We start from the raw sequence: 14,070 nt of genomic DNA, 5'->3' as shown, positions 1-14,070 counted from the left end.
AATTAAGCTGTAAATAGTAGAAGCAATAGGAAAAAAACTCACTTTTATGGTCATACTGGAAAGAAATACTCATGAAGCAGAAGAATCAAATTTATCTCCTTTCCATGTTTCTTATTTCACTATTAAAAAGTTATATACGAAGAGACCAAAACCACAAGCAAGAAATAAATTTCAAACCTGGAAGATTAAGAAATCATCTAAAAATTATATTATTTACCTATATTTTCAGATAACAGCTTTCCTTTCCAACTTCAAAGCCCTAACAAATTGCAAAAATACCAAAAAAAAAAAAAAAAGAAAAAAGAAAAAAAACTCAACAAGCGTATTGAGCTAAATGGTGAAAAACTAAGATATTGCTATACTACTTATATTGGCAACAAGACTCCTGTCCTTGAAGTACACTAAACAAGATCACTCTATTTGGCAGAAAATGTCTTAAGAAAAAGATATTCCTTAAAACAAATAATAACCAGTTAAAATGGAAAAGGAAAATCTTAAAATCCTTCATTTTTATTATATTTGGCTCATTCTTTGATGACATATTATGAGTAAAATGAGTTTATATAAAAGGGAGGTGAATACAGTATTCACATAACAACAGCTACAATACCTACCTATGTTTAACTGACAATAACTAGAACAAACAGTAACTGCTAAAATAAATCCCCTTATAACTCATCAATACATAAAGTATCCTTGAACCACAAACTCTCTATTTAACTCTGAAGTTTTATGATTCCTGTGAGATAACAACTATCATCTGCCAAGAAAACTATAACCACATTCTAACTACCTATTAAGAGCACCTAAACAACCATAAACATCTTTTCAAAGTCCACATAGTAAATGACTGGTGGCCTTATTTAGTTAATCCTTGGATTGGCATCCTCTTGACAAACAACAAATTTTTTGACCTTTCCCCAAATTTTCAACAACTGTTATATATGAAGAAAATGCTAATTAAATAACAACTGCCAACAAAGAAAGGCACTTTGCAGTATTGAAAGTACATTCACTTACATTAATTAATTCAATCTTATGACAAGAAAATCTTAAAGTAAAAACTATGGCCAACACACATAATCTACAGTGAAATGTTAATAATATATATATTTTGCACTGTTACCTGTCCATCAGCACAGATGAAGGAGAAATGCACATACCCAAATTCTTTAAGTATTAGCTAGAAGAGTGTCCTTGAATTCTATATTAATGTAAAATAGATCTACCAAACTGCAATTTTATAGACCACATTACTACCACCGGAAATACATGACCAACAAGGAATGAGTTTTCTTTATATTAATTGGATTTTTGAAAAAACACCAGGTATTAACCTGGCAAGTTCTTCTTTGGGATCTATGATGTCAGTGCTCCTGCCTCCACCTGCTGGCAAACAGATTATGAAACTAGCAGTGAACATTGGGCAAGAAAAATTAGCATTTGGGGAATAATAGTCATTTTATGTGATAACTAATATGATACTATTTTTTTTAATAAATCATTAAAATACTGATGAAATCCATTAGGAGTTCTACAGAAAAATACATTTAATTTCACATGCACGCAAAAAATATTACAAAAGATTTCTCAGTTCAGAATGTTACTTAACAGGCCAAAAATTACTTTAAAAAATTTTTAATTACCTGATAAATGACATCTTGGAAAAGGACTGGAAAAGTAAGTGCTGCATCTTCTAGCTCATTTAGACTACAGTGCACTAGTGTTTCATCCTTAAAATAAAAAACACACTGAATGAAACAAGATATTAAAAGAAACTTCAAATGATAATTTTATGTATTTGTGATAATAAACACTTTTTTAAAATTTTAGTCTGTATTTAAAGTGGAGAAATGATCAAACTTCATGTTTGAAAACAAAGATAGGGATCACAAATTCAAACGCTCTAGGGACCATTAAAGTTACCAGCGACTGGACTGGGGGACAGAAAGGAGTGGTGCAGAGTGCAGCAAACAAATGAAAGAGGTGGCCTTGGCTCTGCTGCCGGGCTGTGGTTGGGACAGAGTATAGACCTAGGGTTGCCAGAGCTCTGGAGTTTTTTGAAAAGGCCAGAAATCCCTATTTTTACATGAAGTCTGAATCAAAGCACTCGCTCATATGTGGAAGTATATATTTATAACACAATTACTGTATGTGTCACAGCAATATGAGATGGAATTTTCTTAAGTCGCTGGCTCTTAAGTGTAGCTCCTAGAACAGCAAGCAGCATCAGCATGACCTTGGAACTAATTAGATATGCAAATGTAAATTCCTAGCAATAGACCATGTTGTTATAGAGAGCTGGTTCGTGAAAGGGGGTCACTGGTGAAGTGTTGAAGGGGCAGCTCAGCAACCTATGTATAAGCTCTTCAGGTAATGCTGATAGCATGCTTAAGTTGGAGAACCACTGCTGCGTTCAGCTGTCACCTGCTTTCAGTTAAAACCACATGCATACTAATCTTTTTATAATTGACAAATGCAAGTTTATAATCTATTATTAAAATATATATATTCGTTTGTATAATTCCTTATCCTCCAACTTTATATATAAAGCATCTTACTTTAGGTAAAAGTTATTTTAGTATCCCACAAATGCATTTCATAATCATTGTTTGACTAAATAGAAGTCAATGAAAACTTGTCATCTTTAATTACCACATCCTGTTTTTAATTAAGAGGATAAGTAATCAAGTTCAATCAAAGATAGTATATGTCTCAAATCCTGAATGCTTAAAAAAAATACAAGCTTCCCTTAGTATTAAGTGACAAAACTTTTTTTAAATTAAACTAATAACTCCCCACACAATTTTTAATACATTTAAATCAATTAAAATGAAACACAAATGTTCATACCTTGTGATTCTATACCTTAATAGCTGGAGTGCTTCTTTTAACTCAACATTAAACTCTGCTGAGGCAAACAGCAGACAATACTCTAGATATGCCTCATTTTCTTCCTTCAATTTTCAGATTAATATGAGGGCACAATTAGGTTACACTGTTTGGATTTATTAGGTAGAGTCCAAGTTGTAGTTTAGCCCTTCACCCAAGTGGTGTGCCAAGTACCCCTACAAAGTGCCCTTTAGGTGAGCCAATCCCCTTCCCTCCTCCCTTCTCTCCCCCACTGACTGGATTTTAATTATGTTTTTGTCTCATGTGGGCATGGTTTCATAGTAGTATTGAGTATATTGGATACTTGCTTTTCCATTCTTGTGATAACTTTATTAAGGAGAATTCTTCAACTCCATCCAGGTTAATACAAAAGATGTAAAGTCTCCATCTTTTTATGGCTGAATAGTAAGCCATGGTATACATATAACATACTTTATTAATCCATTTGTGGGTTGATGAGCACTTGGGTTAATTTTCTATCTTGGCTATTGTGAACTGAGCTGCCATAAAACATTCTAGTGCAAATATCCTTATGGTAAAATGATTTTTTTCTTATTGTCTTTTAAAAGCAAATCAGACTAAACATTCAAGGTGTTCTCTTTCCTACAACCAATCACAACTAATCCTATTACTTTATCTACAGCCTATTCAATTTTGATCCCTCTTTATTTACTTGTATGAAATTATTTATGCTCAGCCAATTCTTATCTTTCCTTTTCTATTTATACCTTAATACTGGATTCAAAATAATATAGCCAACTTGATATCATGACAACATCAACTCTTAACATCAAAATCTGTTATATTGGGCTCTGCAACTGTAGCTTAATAGTTACAGTGCCAGCCACATACACTGGGGGTGGGGGGTTCGAGCCTAGCCCAGGCCTGCTAAAACAATAATGACAACTGCAAACAACAATAAAAAAATAGCTGGGCACCTGTAGTCCCAACTACTTGGGAGGCTGAGGCAAGAGAATAGCTTGAACCTAAGAGTTTGAGGTTGCTATGAGAGCTGTGATGCCACAGCACTCTACCAAGGGCGACATAATGAGACTCTGCCTCAAAAAAAAAAAAAAATCTGTTAGATTTTCTCCACTAACTTGTACATTGAATATTAACTACTCATCATTAGCTTCAATTATTTTTCCCTCTTTTTACTTACCTCTGGTAAATAACTTAGGACTTCTAGATACTTCTTTTAGATCTCTTTGGCTAGCCAAAGAAAGGCTAAGGTGCTACACTTTCAAAATACATCTATGTATACTAATTAGCAATAAATTTTTAAAGGCCAGGTATGGTGTCTTATGCTTGTAATCCTCTGGAAGGCTGAGATGGGAGGATCCATCAAGGGGGGAGTTGGAGACCAACCTGAGCAAGAGGGAGACTCCATCTCTACTAAATACAGAAGAAACTAGCTGGGCCTTGTGGTGGGTATCTGTAGCCCCAGTTACTTAAAAGGCTGAGGTAGGGGCGGCGCCTGTGGCTCAGTGAGTAGGGCGCCGGCCCCATATACCGAGGGTGGTGGGTTCAAACCCAGCCCCAGCCAAACTGCAACATAAAATAGCTGGGTGTTGTGGCGGGCACCTGTAGTCCCAGCTACTTGGGAGGCTGAGGCAAGAGAATTGCCTAAGCCCAGAAGCTGGAGGTTGCTGTGAGCTGTGTGACGCCATAGCACTCTAGTGAGGGTGATAAAGTGAGACTCTGTCTCTAAAAAAAAAAAAAGGCTGAGGCAGGAGGATCATTTGAACCCAGGAGTTTGAGGCTGATGTGAGCTAGACTGATGCCGTGGCTCTCTAGCCTGTGCAACAGAGTGAGACTCTGTCTCAAAAATTTAAAAAAGGCTTTTTCATCAAGACAAATTTTGTATGCAAACTATACCACATCTCCAATCATAGGGTACCAGTAGAAAATGCTAAATAATTAAATCTTTTCCAGTAAGATATAAAATACTTTTTTTGCTAATATAAAAAACTGTAGGCAGATGGTAAATGTGTTTACTATATATTAAATATAGTTGGCAAAAGATAGGAGATATTCATATTTCAAAGCTTTTTCATTAACTAAAATATGAATTTTTAAACCACATCAAGAGAGCATATTAACAGCTCAATTAGTTGGCATTAAGAGATTACACTCTTGGAGACTATTACCAAAATTTTAGTGTATTAGATAGTATGTACAAGTAAGAGTAACAAAGGACTATGGTCTTGCATATGGTTAACTCACTAAGACCCAAATTTTGTTTGGTCCTTCAGGGAAATATGATCCTAACAAAAAAAAAGAAAAAAATCTGAAATAGGCATGATTCTAATAAAATTAAAGTAGAATAATTTTTTAGATCAAAAAAAAAAAAAAAACTCACAAGCGCCTCAGGAGCATGAAGAAAATAAGTCAAAAGTCTAACTTATTCTTAAAAGGTACCTGATAATAACAAATTAAGGACCTAGCAATAGACTATGTTTATATAAAATCACTGCAGAATTTCCACGATATATTTAAATTAAGTGTGATGACCACTCATTCATTTGTATTATTTTAGGTATTTTGGGTTATTACCTACCTCTATTAAGTTCTTACTTACCAGGTCTAAAACTAGGGAAAATTCTGGTGTGCTTCTTGTTTTCAATGGAAGAGCAGGTTTCCTATTTAATTGTTCTTCTGTTAGCGGTGGAACATGTTTGATGAAATAATAGCTATAAATTAAATTTCAAGAAAATTTCAACGTTTCTACTTTATAAATATAAAACATATTATTAATTCAGCCCATTTAAAAATATTTAATTAAATAAAGGACAGTTAACCCAGTAAGCCAAACTTATCAAACATGTAAATAAAAGTGAAAACATGTTTAAGTTAGTATCTCTGTAATTCAGTGAATGTTTTATTTTTTTTTTTTGTAGAGACAGAGTCTCACTGTACCGCCCTCAGGTAGAGTGCCGTGGCGTCACACGGCTCACAGCAACCTCTAACTCTTGGGCTTACGCGATTCTCTTGCCTCAGCCTCCCGAGCAGCTGGGACTACAGGCGCCTGCCACAACGCCCGGCTATTTTTTTGTTGCAGTTTGGCAGGGGCTGGGCCTGAACCCGCCACCCTCGGCATATGGGGCCGGCGCCCTACTCACTGAGCCACAGGCGCCGCCCTCAGTGAATGTTTTAATTCCTACAGGTCACATGCTCTCGGTAATATACCATTTAGATCCCCCTCCATACAGGTAAAATACTTTCATTATGCCCTCAAAAGAAATGAAAAAACCTAAAAACTTGAACTCACGGGTCAAATACTTCCCAGTCTTCTTCATAGGTGGCCTCGGCGTGGGCTGATGAATAACCACTATCTGGAGTTACTGGTGCTATTTAATAAAGTGAAAAACATAATGTTAATATTACTTCATGACTCATGAAATACACATTTTTTACTGCTTCTATATGAGATCTTCCTGAAGACCTCTGGTACTTCAGATTAAAGATAGAAATAATTTGTAAATAATTTGCAAACATGAGAACCAAATTTATTAACATAGATCTAACTCTAGATCAAAGGGAAAACTAATCACAAAATGGCGAACTAGATCCTGGTTAGTAGAATTAAGATCCTTAGAGAAAATTTATTACTTTTTACTAAAAAAATACTCCATAAAAATTCAATTTCTAAGGCAGTGCCTGTGGCTCAAAGGAGTAGGGCGTCAGCCCCATATGCCGGAGGTGGAGGGTTCAAACCATAATCACAAAATGGCAAACTAGATCCTGGTTAGTAGAATTAAGATCCTTAGAGAAAATTTATTACTTTTTACTAAAAAAATACTCCATAAAAATTCAATTTCTAAGGCAGTGCCTGTGGCTCAAAGGAGTAGGGCGTCAGCCCCATATGCCGGAGGTGGAGGGTTCAAACCCAGCCTCGGCCAAAAACTGCAAAAAAAAAAATTTAATTTCTACCTAGATGGCATTTATACATGGTGCTTTTGTAAAGATAATACTTTACACAGTGACTTGTACATAAAAGCATTCAATAAATGTATGCTGACAATAAACCCAAATGTAGTTTTTAAACCTGAGATCCATGCATAGTCCTTAAGAAGTCCATGAACCCCTTGAGGAATTACAAAAAAGTAACGTATGCATATTTTTCCAGGAATCTCAAGGCTATGTATGACCTCAAAAAATTAAGAAATGCTACTCTAGGGTGGCGCCTGTGGCTCAGCGGGTAGGGCGCCAGCCCCATGTGCCAAGGGTGGCGGGTTCAAACCCAGCCCCGGCCAAACTGCAACAAAAAAATAGCCGGGCGTTGTGGCCGGCGCCTGTAGTCCCAGCTACTTGGGAGGCTGAGTCAAGAGAATCGCCTAAGCCCAAGGATTTGGAGGCTGCTGTGAGCTGTGTGACGCCACGGCACTCTACCGAGGGCAGTAAGGTGAGACTCTGTCTCTACCAAAAAAAAAAAAATAGAAATGCTACTCTATGTGGAAATCACTGCTTTAGAAGAGCTATTATTTTATTATTATTTTTTTGTTGGTCAGAGCCAGGTTTGAACCCACCACCTCTGGTATATGGGGCCGGCACCCTACGTCTTTGAGCCACAGGCGCCGCCCAGAAGAGCTATTATTTTATTTCTTATTTATAAGCAAATTCATTTTTATATTCCATGCCACACAGTTCATTCTCTCAGCAAAGATTATAACAACTAATGAACCATTAGAAATTTATGCTGGGGACTGAAGGACACAGGTAAATTATAAGCCAAACGGGTAATAAATACCTTATATGCAAAAGTTTAAAGTAGAACTTCATAAAAATTGTAGGGCCGGGTGTGATGACTCACGCCTGTAATCCTAGCACTTTGGGAGGCCAAGGTGGGTGGACTGCCTGAGTTCATGAGTTTGAGACCAACCTGAGCTAGAAAGAGACCTCGTCTCTAAATATAGCCGCACATTGTGGTTGGTGTGTGTAGTCCCAGCTACTTGAGAGGCTAAGACAAGAGAATTCCTTAAGTCCAAAAGTTTGAGTTGCTGTGAGCTGTGATGACACAGCACTCTATCGAGGGCAACAAAGTGAAACTCTGTCTCAAAAAATAAAAATAAAAAAAATTGCTGTAATCTGGGAAGGTGCATAGGGTCTGTAATCCCACCATTTTGGCAGACCAAAGCCAAGGAGAATAGCTTGAGGTTAAGAGTTCAAGACCAGCTTGAGCAACACAGTGAGACCTTGTCTCTAACAAAAATAGAAAAATTAGCCTGGTATGGTGATACCTGACTGTAATCACAGCTAACTTGGGAGGATAGGTGGGAGGATTACTTGAGCCCATGGGTTCAAGGCTGAAGTGAGCTGTGGTCACCACTGCACTCCAACCTAAGTGAAAAATTGAGGCCCTGTTTCTTTAAAAAAAAAAAAAAAAAAAATTTAAATTTAAAATAATTGATCTTCATATAGAAATGGAATGTTAGTAGATAGGTTTTTTTGGGGGGAGGGGGGCAGATTCTCACTTTGCCTCAGTAGAGTGCCATAGCATCATGGCTCACAGCAACCTCAAACTCTCGACTCAAGTGATTCTTTGGCCTCAGCCTCCCGAGTAGCTGGAACTACAGCTGTCCGCCACAACGCCTGGCTATTTTTTAGAGATGCGGTCTTGCTCTGGCTCAGGCTGGTCTTGAATTCATGAGCTCAGGCAATCCACCCATTTCGGCCTCCCAGAGTGCTTGGACTACAGGTGTGAGCCACTATGCCCAACTGGTGGATAATAGTTTTTAGGGACAAAATTAATCTTTTTTGCAATTGCCATGTATTAAAACCTCCTGAATAAAGTCACAATGGTAGGTATGTCAAATGAATGATATCGGATGTAAAGAATTTTGTTAACTAGTGACAACTTAATACTTATAATGACTCATTAGCACGGGCAATAATGGAAAATATCTTTGAGCCACTTGACTGTTTCAAATTTCTATTACCTTGAGAGAAATAAGCATCTGTACTTTAGTACCTGAAATCAGCAAGCATCTGAAGTTATGGAGGGCCTAAGTATTTTTCATATTTTTTTCTTCTTTTTTTGAGATAGAGTTTCACTTTGTCACCCTCTGTAGCGTACCATAACATCATAGCTCACAGCAACCTCAAACTATTGGGCTCAATGTGATTCTCTTGCCTCACCCTCCCGGGTAACTGGGACTACGGGCTCCCACCACAACACCGGGATATTTTTTAGATATAGTCTTGCTCTTGCTCAGGCTGGTCTTGAATTCCTAAGCTCAGGCAAACCACCCACCTCGACGTCCCAGAGTGGTAGGATTATAGGCGTGAGCCACTGTACTTGGCCTATGTTTCATATTTCATTTCATTTATCATTCAAAACCTTTCATTATTATCAGTTAAAGCTAAGAAAATGGGAGTTTCTTATGTCTGTCTACCACAGTTCTCTCAAGAACTTAAATAAATTGTCGAAAGTCACATGGCTATTAACAACAGAGCCTTCCTTGATCTCTTTGGCGATATTCTCAAAGTTAAAGAAAAGTAGTACTCTTGTCACTCATACTCATCTTTCAAAATCAGCATAAATGTTACCTCCCAAAATCTTGCCATGGGTGCCCAAATCACACTACAATATATCACCATGTCATTTTTTTAATTTTTATTTTTTTTATTGTTGGGGATTCATTGAGGGTACAGTAAGCCAGGTTACACTGATTGCAATTGTTAGGTAAAGTCCCTCTTGCAATCATGTCTTTATCACCATGTCATTTTGATCATTCAACTGTATAGTAAATTTAACTGTATACTCCACTTCATAGTAATTTTTCTGTATACTAGATTCTTCAATTAGATCATGAACTCTTCAGGTTCAGAGAGCTTATCTTATTCATCTTTACCAACAGCTCCTTATCACAAAAATAGGTGCTCATAAATGTTAAGGGTAATAAATGAACAAATGTGACAACTGTAGTAAATCTTACTTTTCTCCTCAACAAATCCTAAGGTTACAGAAATCCATCTCCCATCTTCACAGTTGTCAGATAAAAGAAATACAAAGTTTCATCTAGCAACACAAAAATACAAAACAAACATCAAACAGGAAACCAAAGCCTTGGACTTTAATCTTATACTTTACCATCCATCAGTCTTACACCACTGGGCAAAGTAATCAGCATAAAATGATACGTCAAAGATAGGTTAACATGCAATTCCTCTTTTTTTGGAGACAGAGCCTCAAGCTGTCACCCTAGGTAGAGTGCTGTGGCATGACAGCTTACAGCAACCTCCAACTCCTGGGCTTAAGCGATTCTCGTGCTTCAGCCTCCCGAGTAGCTGGGACTACAGGCACCCGCCACAGGGCCCAGCTATTTTCTGTAGTTTTGTAGTTGTCACTGTTGTTTGGCAGGCCCAGGCTGGATTCGAACCTACCAGCTTAGATGTATGTGGCTGGTGCCTTATCCACTTGAGCTACAGGCGCTGAGCCTAACATGCAAGTCTTATGCATTAAAGAACAAACTATCTGTTCATAATGATGTTGATTTACTTGTTAAATTCAGTATTATTCTTAAATTCTGGGTTTCACATCATAGATATGAATCCTTTAATTTGAATGAAATTAAATCTTTCCTATTCTGCTGAAATAGGAAAACAGAAATCCTTCCTTCATATTGTTATTTGAAGATGAATTATTGCACATGAATACTAGGGTGTATTATATGTAAGTATTGTAATTGTGTCCATTTTTTCTTTAAATGTTTCTTGCTATTTCAAATTTACTATTCTTTCTTTCTTTTTTTGTGGTTTTTGGCAGGGGCTAGGTTTAAACCCACCACCTCCAGCATATGGAACCAGCGCCCTACCCCTTTGAGCCCTATGCTATTTCAATGATTTAAAATTTATTACATCCTAATAAATTCATCATAAATAGAAAATACTATAAGTCAAAAGGCATTTAATACTCTGACAAACCCATCATAAAAATCTTAAGTTGAAATTACTGTAACCATCTGTACATTATTCCACTTATACCAAATTATTCTTCTTAATAAATACATATTTACTGGGTTCTCTTAAATACCTGATACCCCAAGAAATAAGCAAATTTAAGATCTCTGTCCCCAAATGAGAAAATAGCCTCCCTCAGCTTTATTTCTACTTTCAGAATGGTAGAACACAATTTCATCTTGTACCTTATATGTCTATCTACCACAGTGCTCAGAGGTAATAAATTCCTGATCTCACGTGTTTCCACATTTCAATGACAACTAGCTCAGGAACCCAATAATCATGTAAGGGCTTTGTAAGGATCCAGAGCTAAGCTGCAAAGTTTGCATATAGAGAGAGTTCCGGGAACAGAAGACAGCTTTAAGGGATGTCATCTATGTATGAAACAAATCTGAAGGTATGAGACTATCTCTAGTTAGGGACCCTAGACTGATGCAATAAGAAGTATGTTCAAGCTTGGTGCCTGTAGCTCAGTGCTTAGGGCACCAGCCACATACATGGGGGCTAGCGGGTTTGAACCCGGCCAGGGCCTGCTAAACAATGACAACAACAACAACAACAACAAAATAGCTGGGTATTGTGGCCGGTGCCTATAGTCCCAGCTACTTGGGAGGCTGAGGCAAGAAATTGCTTAAGCCCAAGAGTTGGAGGTTGCTGTGAGCTGTGACACCACAGCACTCTACTAAGGGTGACATAGTGAGACTCTGTCTCAAAAAAAAAAAAAAATGTTTATAATCACCAATATCTATTTTGCTAGCTGTACTAAATTTCTCCCAGCAGTTAAGACTGGTGGAAATTAATTCACCTGTGAAATGACTAATACTTAGTCAAAACCACATTTCAAAAAATTTCAGTTTCAAAATGACTTTCTATTTTTAGGACAAAGTTTTGTTTCTAACTTTACTTTTTTAACTTCAAAGAAGAACATCTTATATATTTAACCTGCCTGTGTAAGAAAAGTATGAAATAGTGTATTTTTTTTTTTTTTGTAGAGACAAAGTCTCACTGTACCGCCCTCAGGTAGAGTGCTGTGGCGTCACACGGCTCACAGCAACCTCTAACTCTTGGGCTTACGCGATTCTCTTGCCTCAGCCTCCCGAGCAGCTGGGACTACAGGTGCCCACCACAACGCCCGGCTATTTTTTTTGTTGCAGTTTGGCCGGGGTTGGGTTTGAACCCGCCACCCTCTGCATATGGGGCCGGCACCCTACTCACTGAGCCACAGGTGCCGCCCGAAATAGTGTATTTTTATAAACTACTCATTTTATGCACAGGAAAAGGAATACTCTTCACCTGTAAGGGGTGGGATATCACGATTAACTGTTTCTTCTGCTTCTTCTAAACCATTATTTATTGATGGCCTCACTTGAACTGCTTGATTTGAGTAAGCTGCTCCATTAGTTGATGTGGTAGTACTGGTAGTGATCTCATCCACCTGTTCCATATCAAGTTGTTTTACTATTTCTTCAGCTTCCACAGCCTGCCCTGGAGAATCTGATCCTGATGTTCCTGAAATCATGATTTGGTATATTCACTATTATCACTTAAAAATGCAAATATTTAGGAAAACTAAATGCAATTATCATGGTACAATTTATATAATAATTGATAATTTATATATAGGAATAAAGCTGAGGACATCATTTGTTAATGAATCTTTTCTACACATTTCAAACAATGAATAAAGGATATTAAAAGGCTAGAGTAGTATTTGTGAGCAGTTTCTTTTCACATAGTTTAGAAATACCCATTTACAGTCAAACAAAACCACAACAGAACTTTTCTTTACAGTATATATTATTTCTTAAGTATGTATAGGTTAGGCATTTTTTATATAAGTTCATTGTCTTCATAAACAGTTCCCAATCTTTCCATCACAAATGCTAATAAGCATCCCAGCCACATGGGAAACTGATTTTTCAACCAGAGGTATCCAAGAATAAGCTAAATGTTCCTCTAACCATGAGAACCTTTTAAAAACAAAGAATAATTTCTCAACAAACTTCCATCTCAATACCGAATAACAAGTGAAACCTCTGAATTCTTCTTTAAAATCATCCCACCTCTTTCCAGAATCCTCCAAATGTCATTTTAAACAACAAAAATAACAAAATCAACTTCCAATATTATCAACTTTCTTACAAAATATCCTTTCTCTTTGAGTGCTTTAAATTTAACCTCTTTCCTAAAAACATTTCTTTTCCTGACACCCTTCCTCAACACCTTTTATTCTCCCACATTCAACTTTCTAATGAATCAGAATTCATTTATCTTCATTGCTGCCACCAGATCACTGGTTTTCTACCAATGTCCAAAAAATTTCTGCTCTTGGCTCAGCACCCGTAGCACAGTGGTTACAGGCCAGCCACATAAACTGAAGCTGGTGGGTTTGAACCCAGCCTGGGCCAGCTAAAACAAAAATGACAATTGCAACAACAACAAAAAAATGGCCGGGCATTGTGGCGGATGCCTGTAGACCCAGCTACTTAGGAAGCTGAGGTAAGAGAATCGCTCTAGAATTTGAGGTTGCTCAAGAATTTGAGGTTGCTGTGAGCTGTGATGCCACAGCACTCTACCAAGGGCGCTAGCTTGAGACTCTGTCTCAAAAATAAAAATTAGAGGGCAGCGCCTGTGGCTCAAGGAGTAGGGTGCCAGCCCCATATGCTGGAGGTAGGGGATTCAAACCCAGCCCCAGTCAAAAACTGCAAAAAAAAAAAATTAAATTAAAAATTAAAAAAATATATATTCTGCTCTTTTGAAACTGATGTTGCATGGCTATATAATTCTTCACTTACTCTCATTGTTGTCACTTATCATCTATTGCCTGGATCCTCTCCATTACAGAGGGTTTAACACTTAGCTACTAGTTTACTGCTCTATTTAATGTTACTTTGTCTAGTTATCATAGGTGATGTCAATGATTCATCTGATGACTAATCCTCAAAGTTTGTATCCTAGTCTGCTCCAACTATCTTCACTCACACTGCTCTTTGGCAATTTTTACCATAACCATAACCTGGTCATTAATACTAACTGTTCACCTCTGAAATCTAAAGTTCTAAGCCTATATATCAATCCCTTACCACACACAACACCTTCTAACCTTTCAATAATCTATCTCCTACTCCCATTATATGTGATCTCTAAGGTTGATAAACACTAGTATCATTTATTCTAAACACATCCCTCAATGGCTTCTTTTCCCCTCCTTCCTCA

The 14,070-nt window shown here is 37.2% G+C and overlaps 1 protein-coding gene across 3 annotated transcripts in view; it reads right to left on the bottom strand.

Annotated features, from left to right (window-relative positions):
* The window catches only part of CTDSPL2 (CTD small phosphatase like 2), a 94,869-nt gene that overhangs the window by 25,631 nt on the left and 55,168 nt on the right, over positions 1-14,070 (bottom strand). For all 3 annotated transcript variants that reach the window (XM_053593338.1, XM_053593339.1, XM_053593340.1), the window contains 4 exons: positions 12,148-12,363; positions 6,164-6,242; positions 5,474-5,585; positions 1,647-1,733 (listed from right to left, as the gene is read on the bottom strand). In XM_053593338.1, coding sequence (XP_053449313.1) covers positions 1,647-1,733; positions 5,474-5,585; positions 6,164-6,242; positions 12,148-12,363 — 494 coding nt within the window. The remainder of the gene's footprint in view (positions 1-1,646; positions 1,734-5,473; positions 5,586-6,163; positions 6,243-12,147; positions 12,364-14,070) is intronic.

The sequence above is a fragment of the Nycticebus coucang genome, chromosome 6 (genome assembly GCF_027406575.1).
Source record: "Nycticebus coucang isolate mNycCou1 chromosome 6, mNycCou1.pri, whole genome shotgun sequence".
NCBI classification, from domain to species: domain Eukaryota; kingdom Metazoa; phylum Chordata; class Mammalia; order Primates; family Lorisidae; genus Nycticebus; species Nycticebus coucang.
This window is presented reverse-complemented; position numbering and strand designations above follow the sequence as displayed.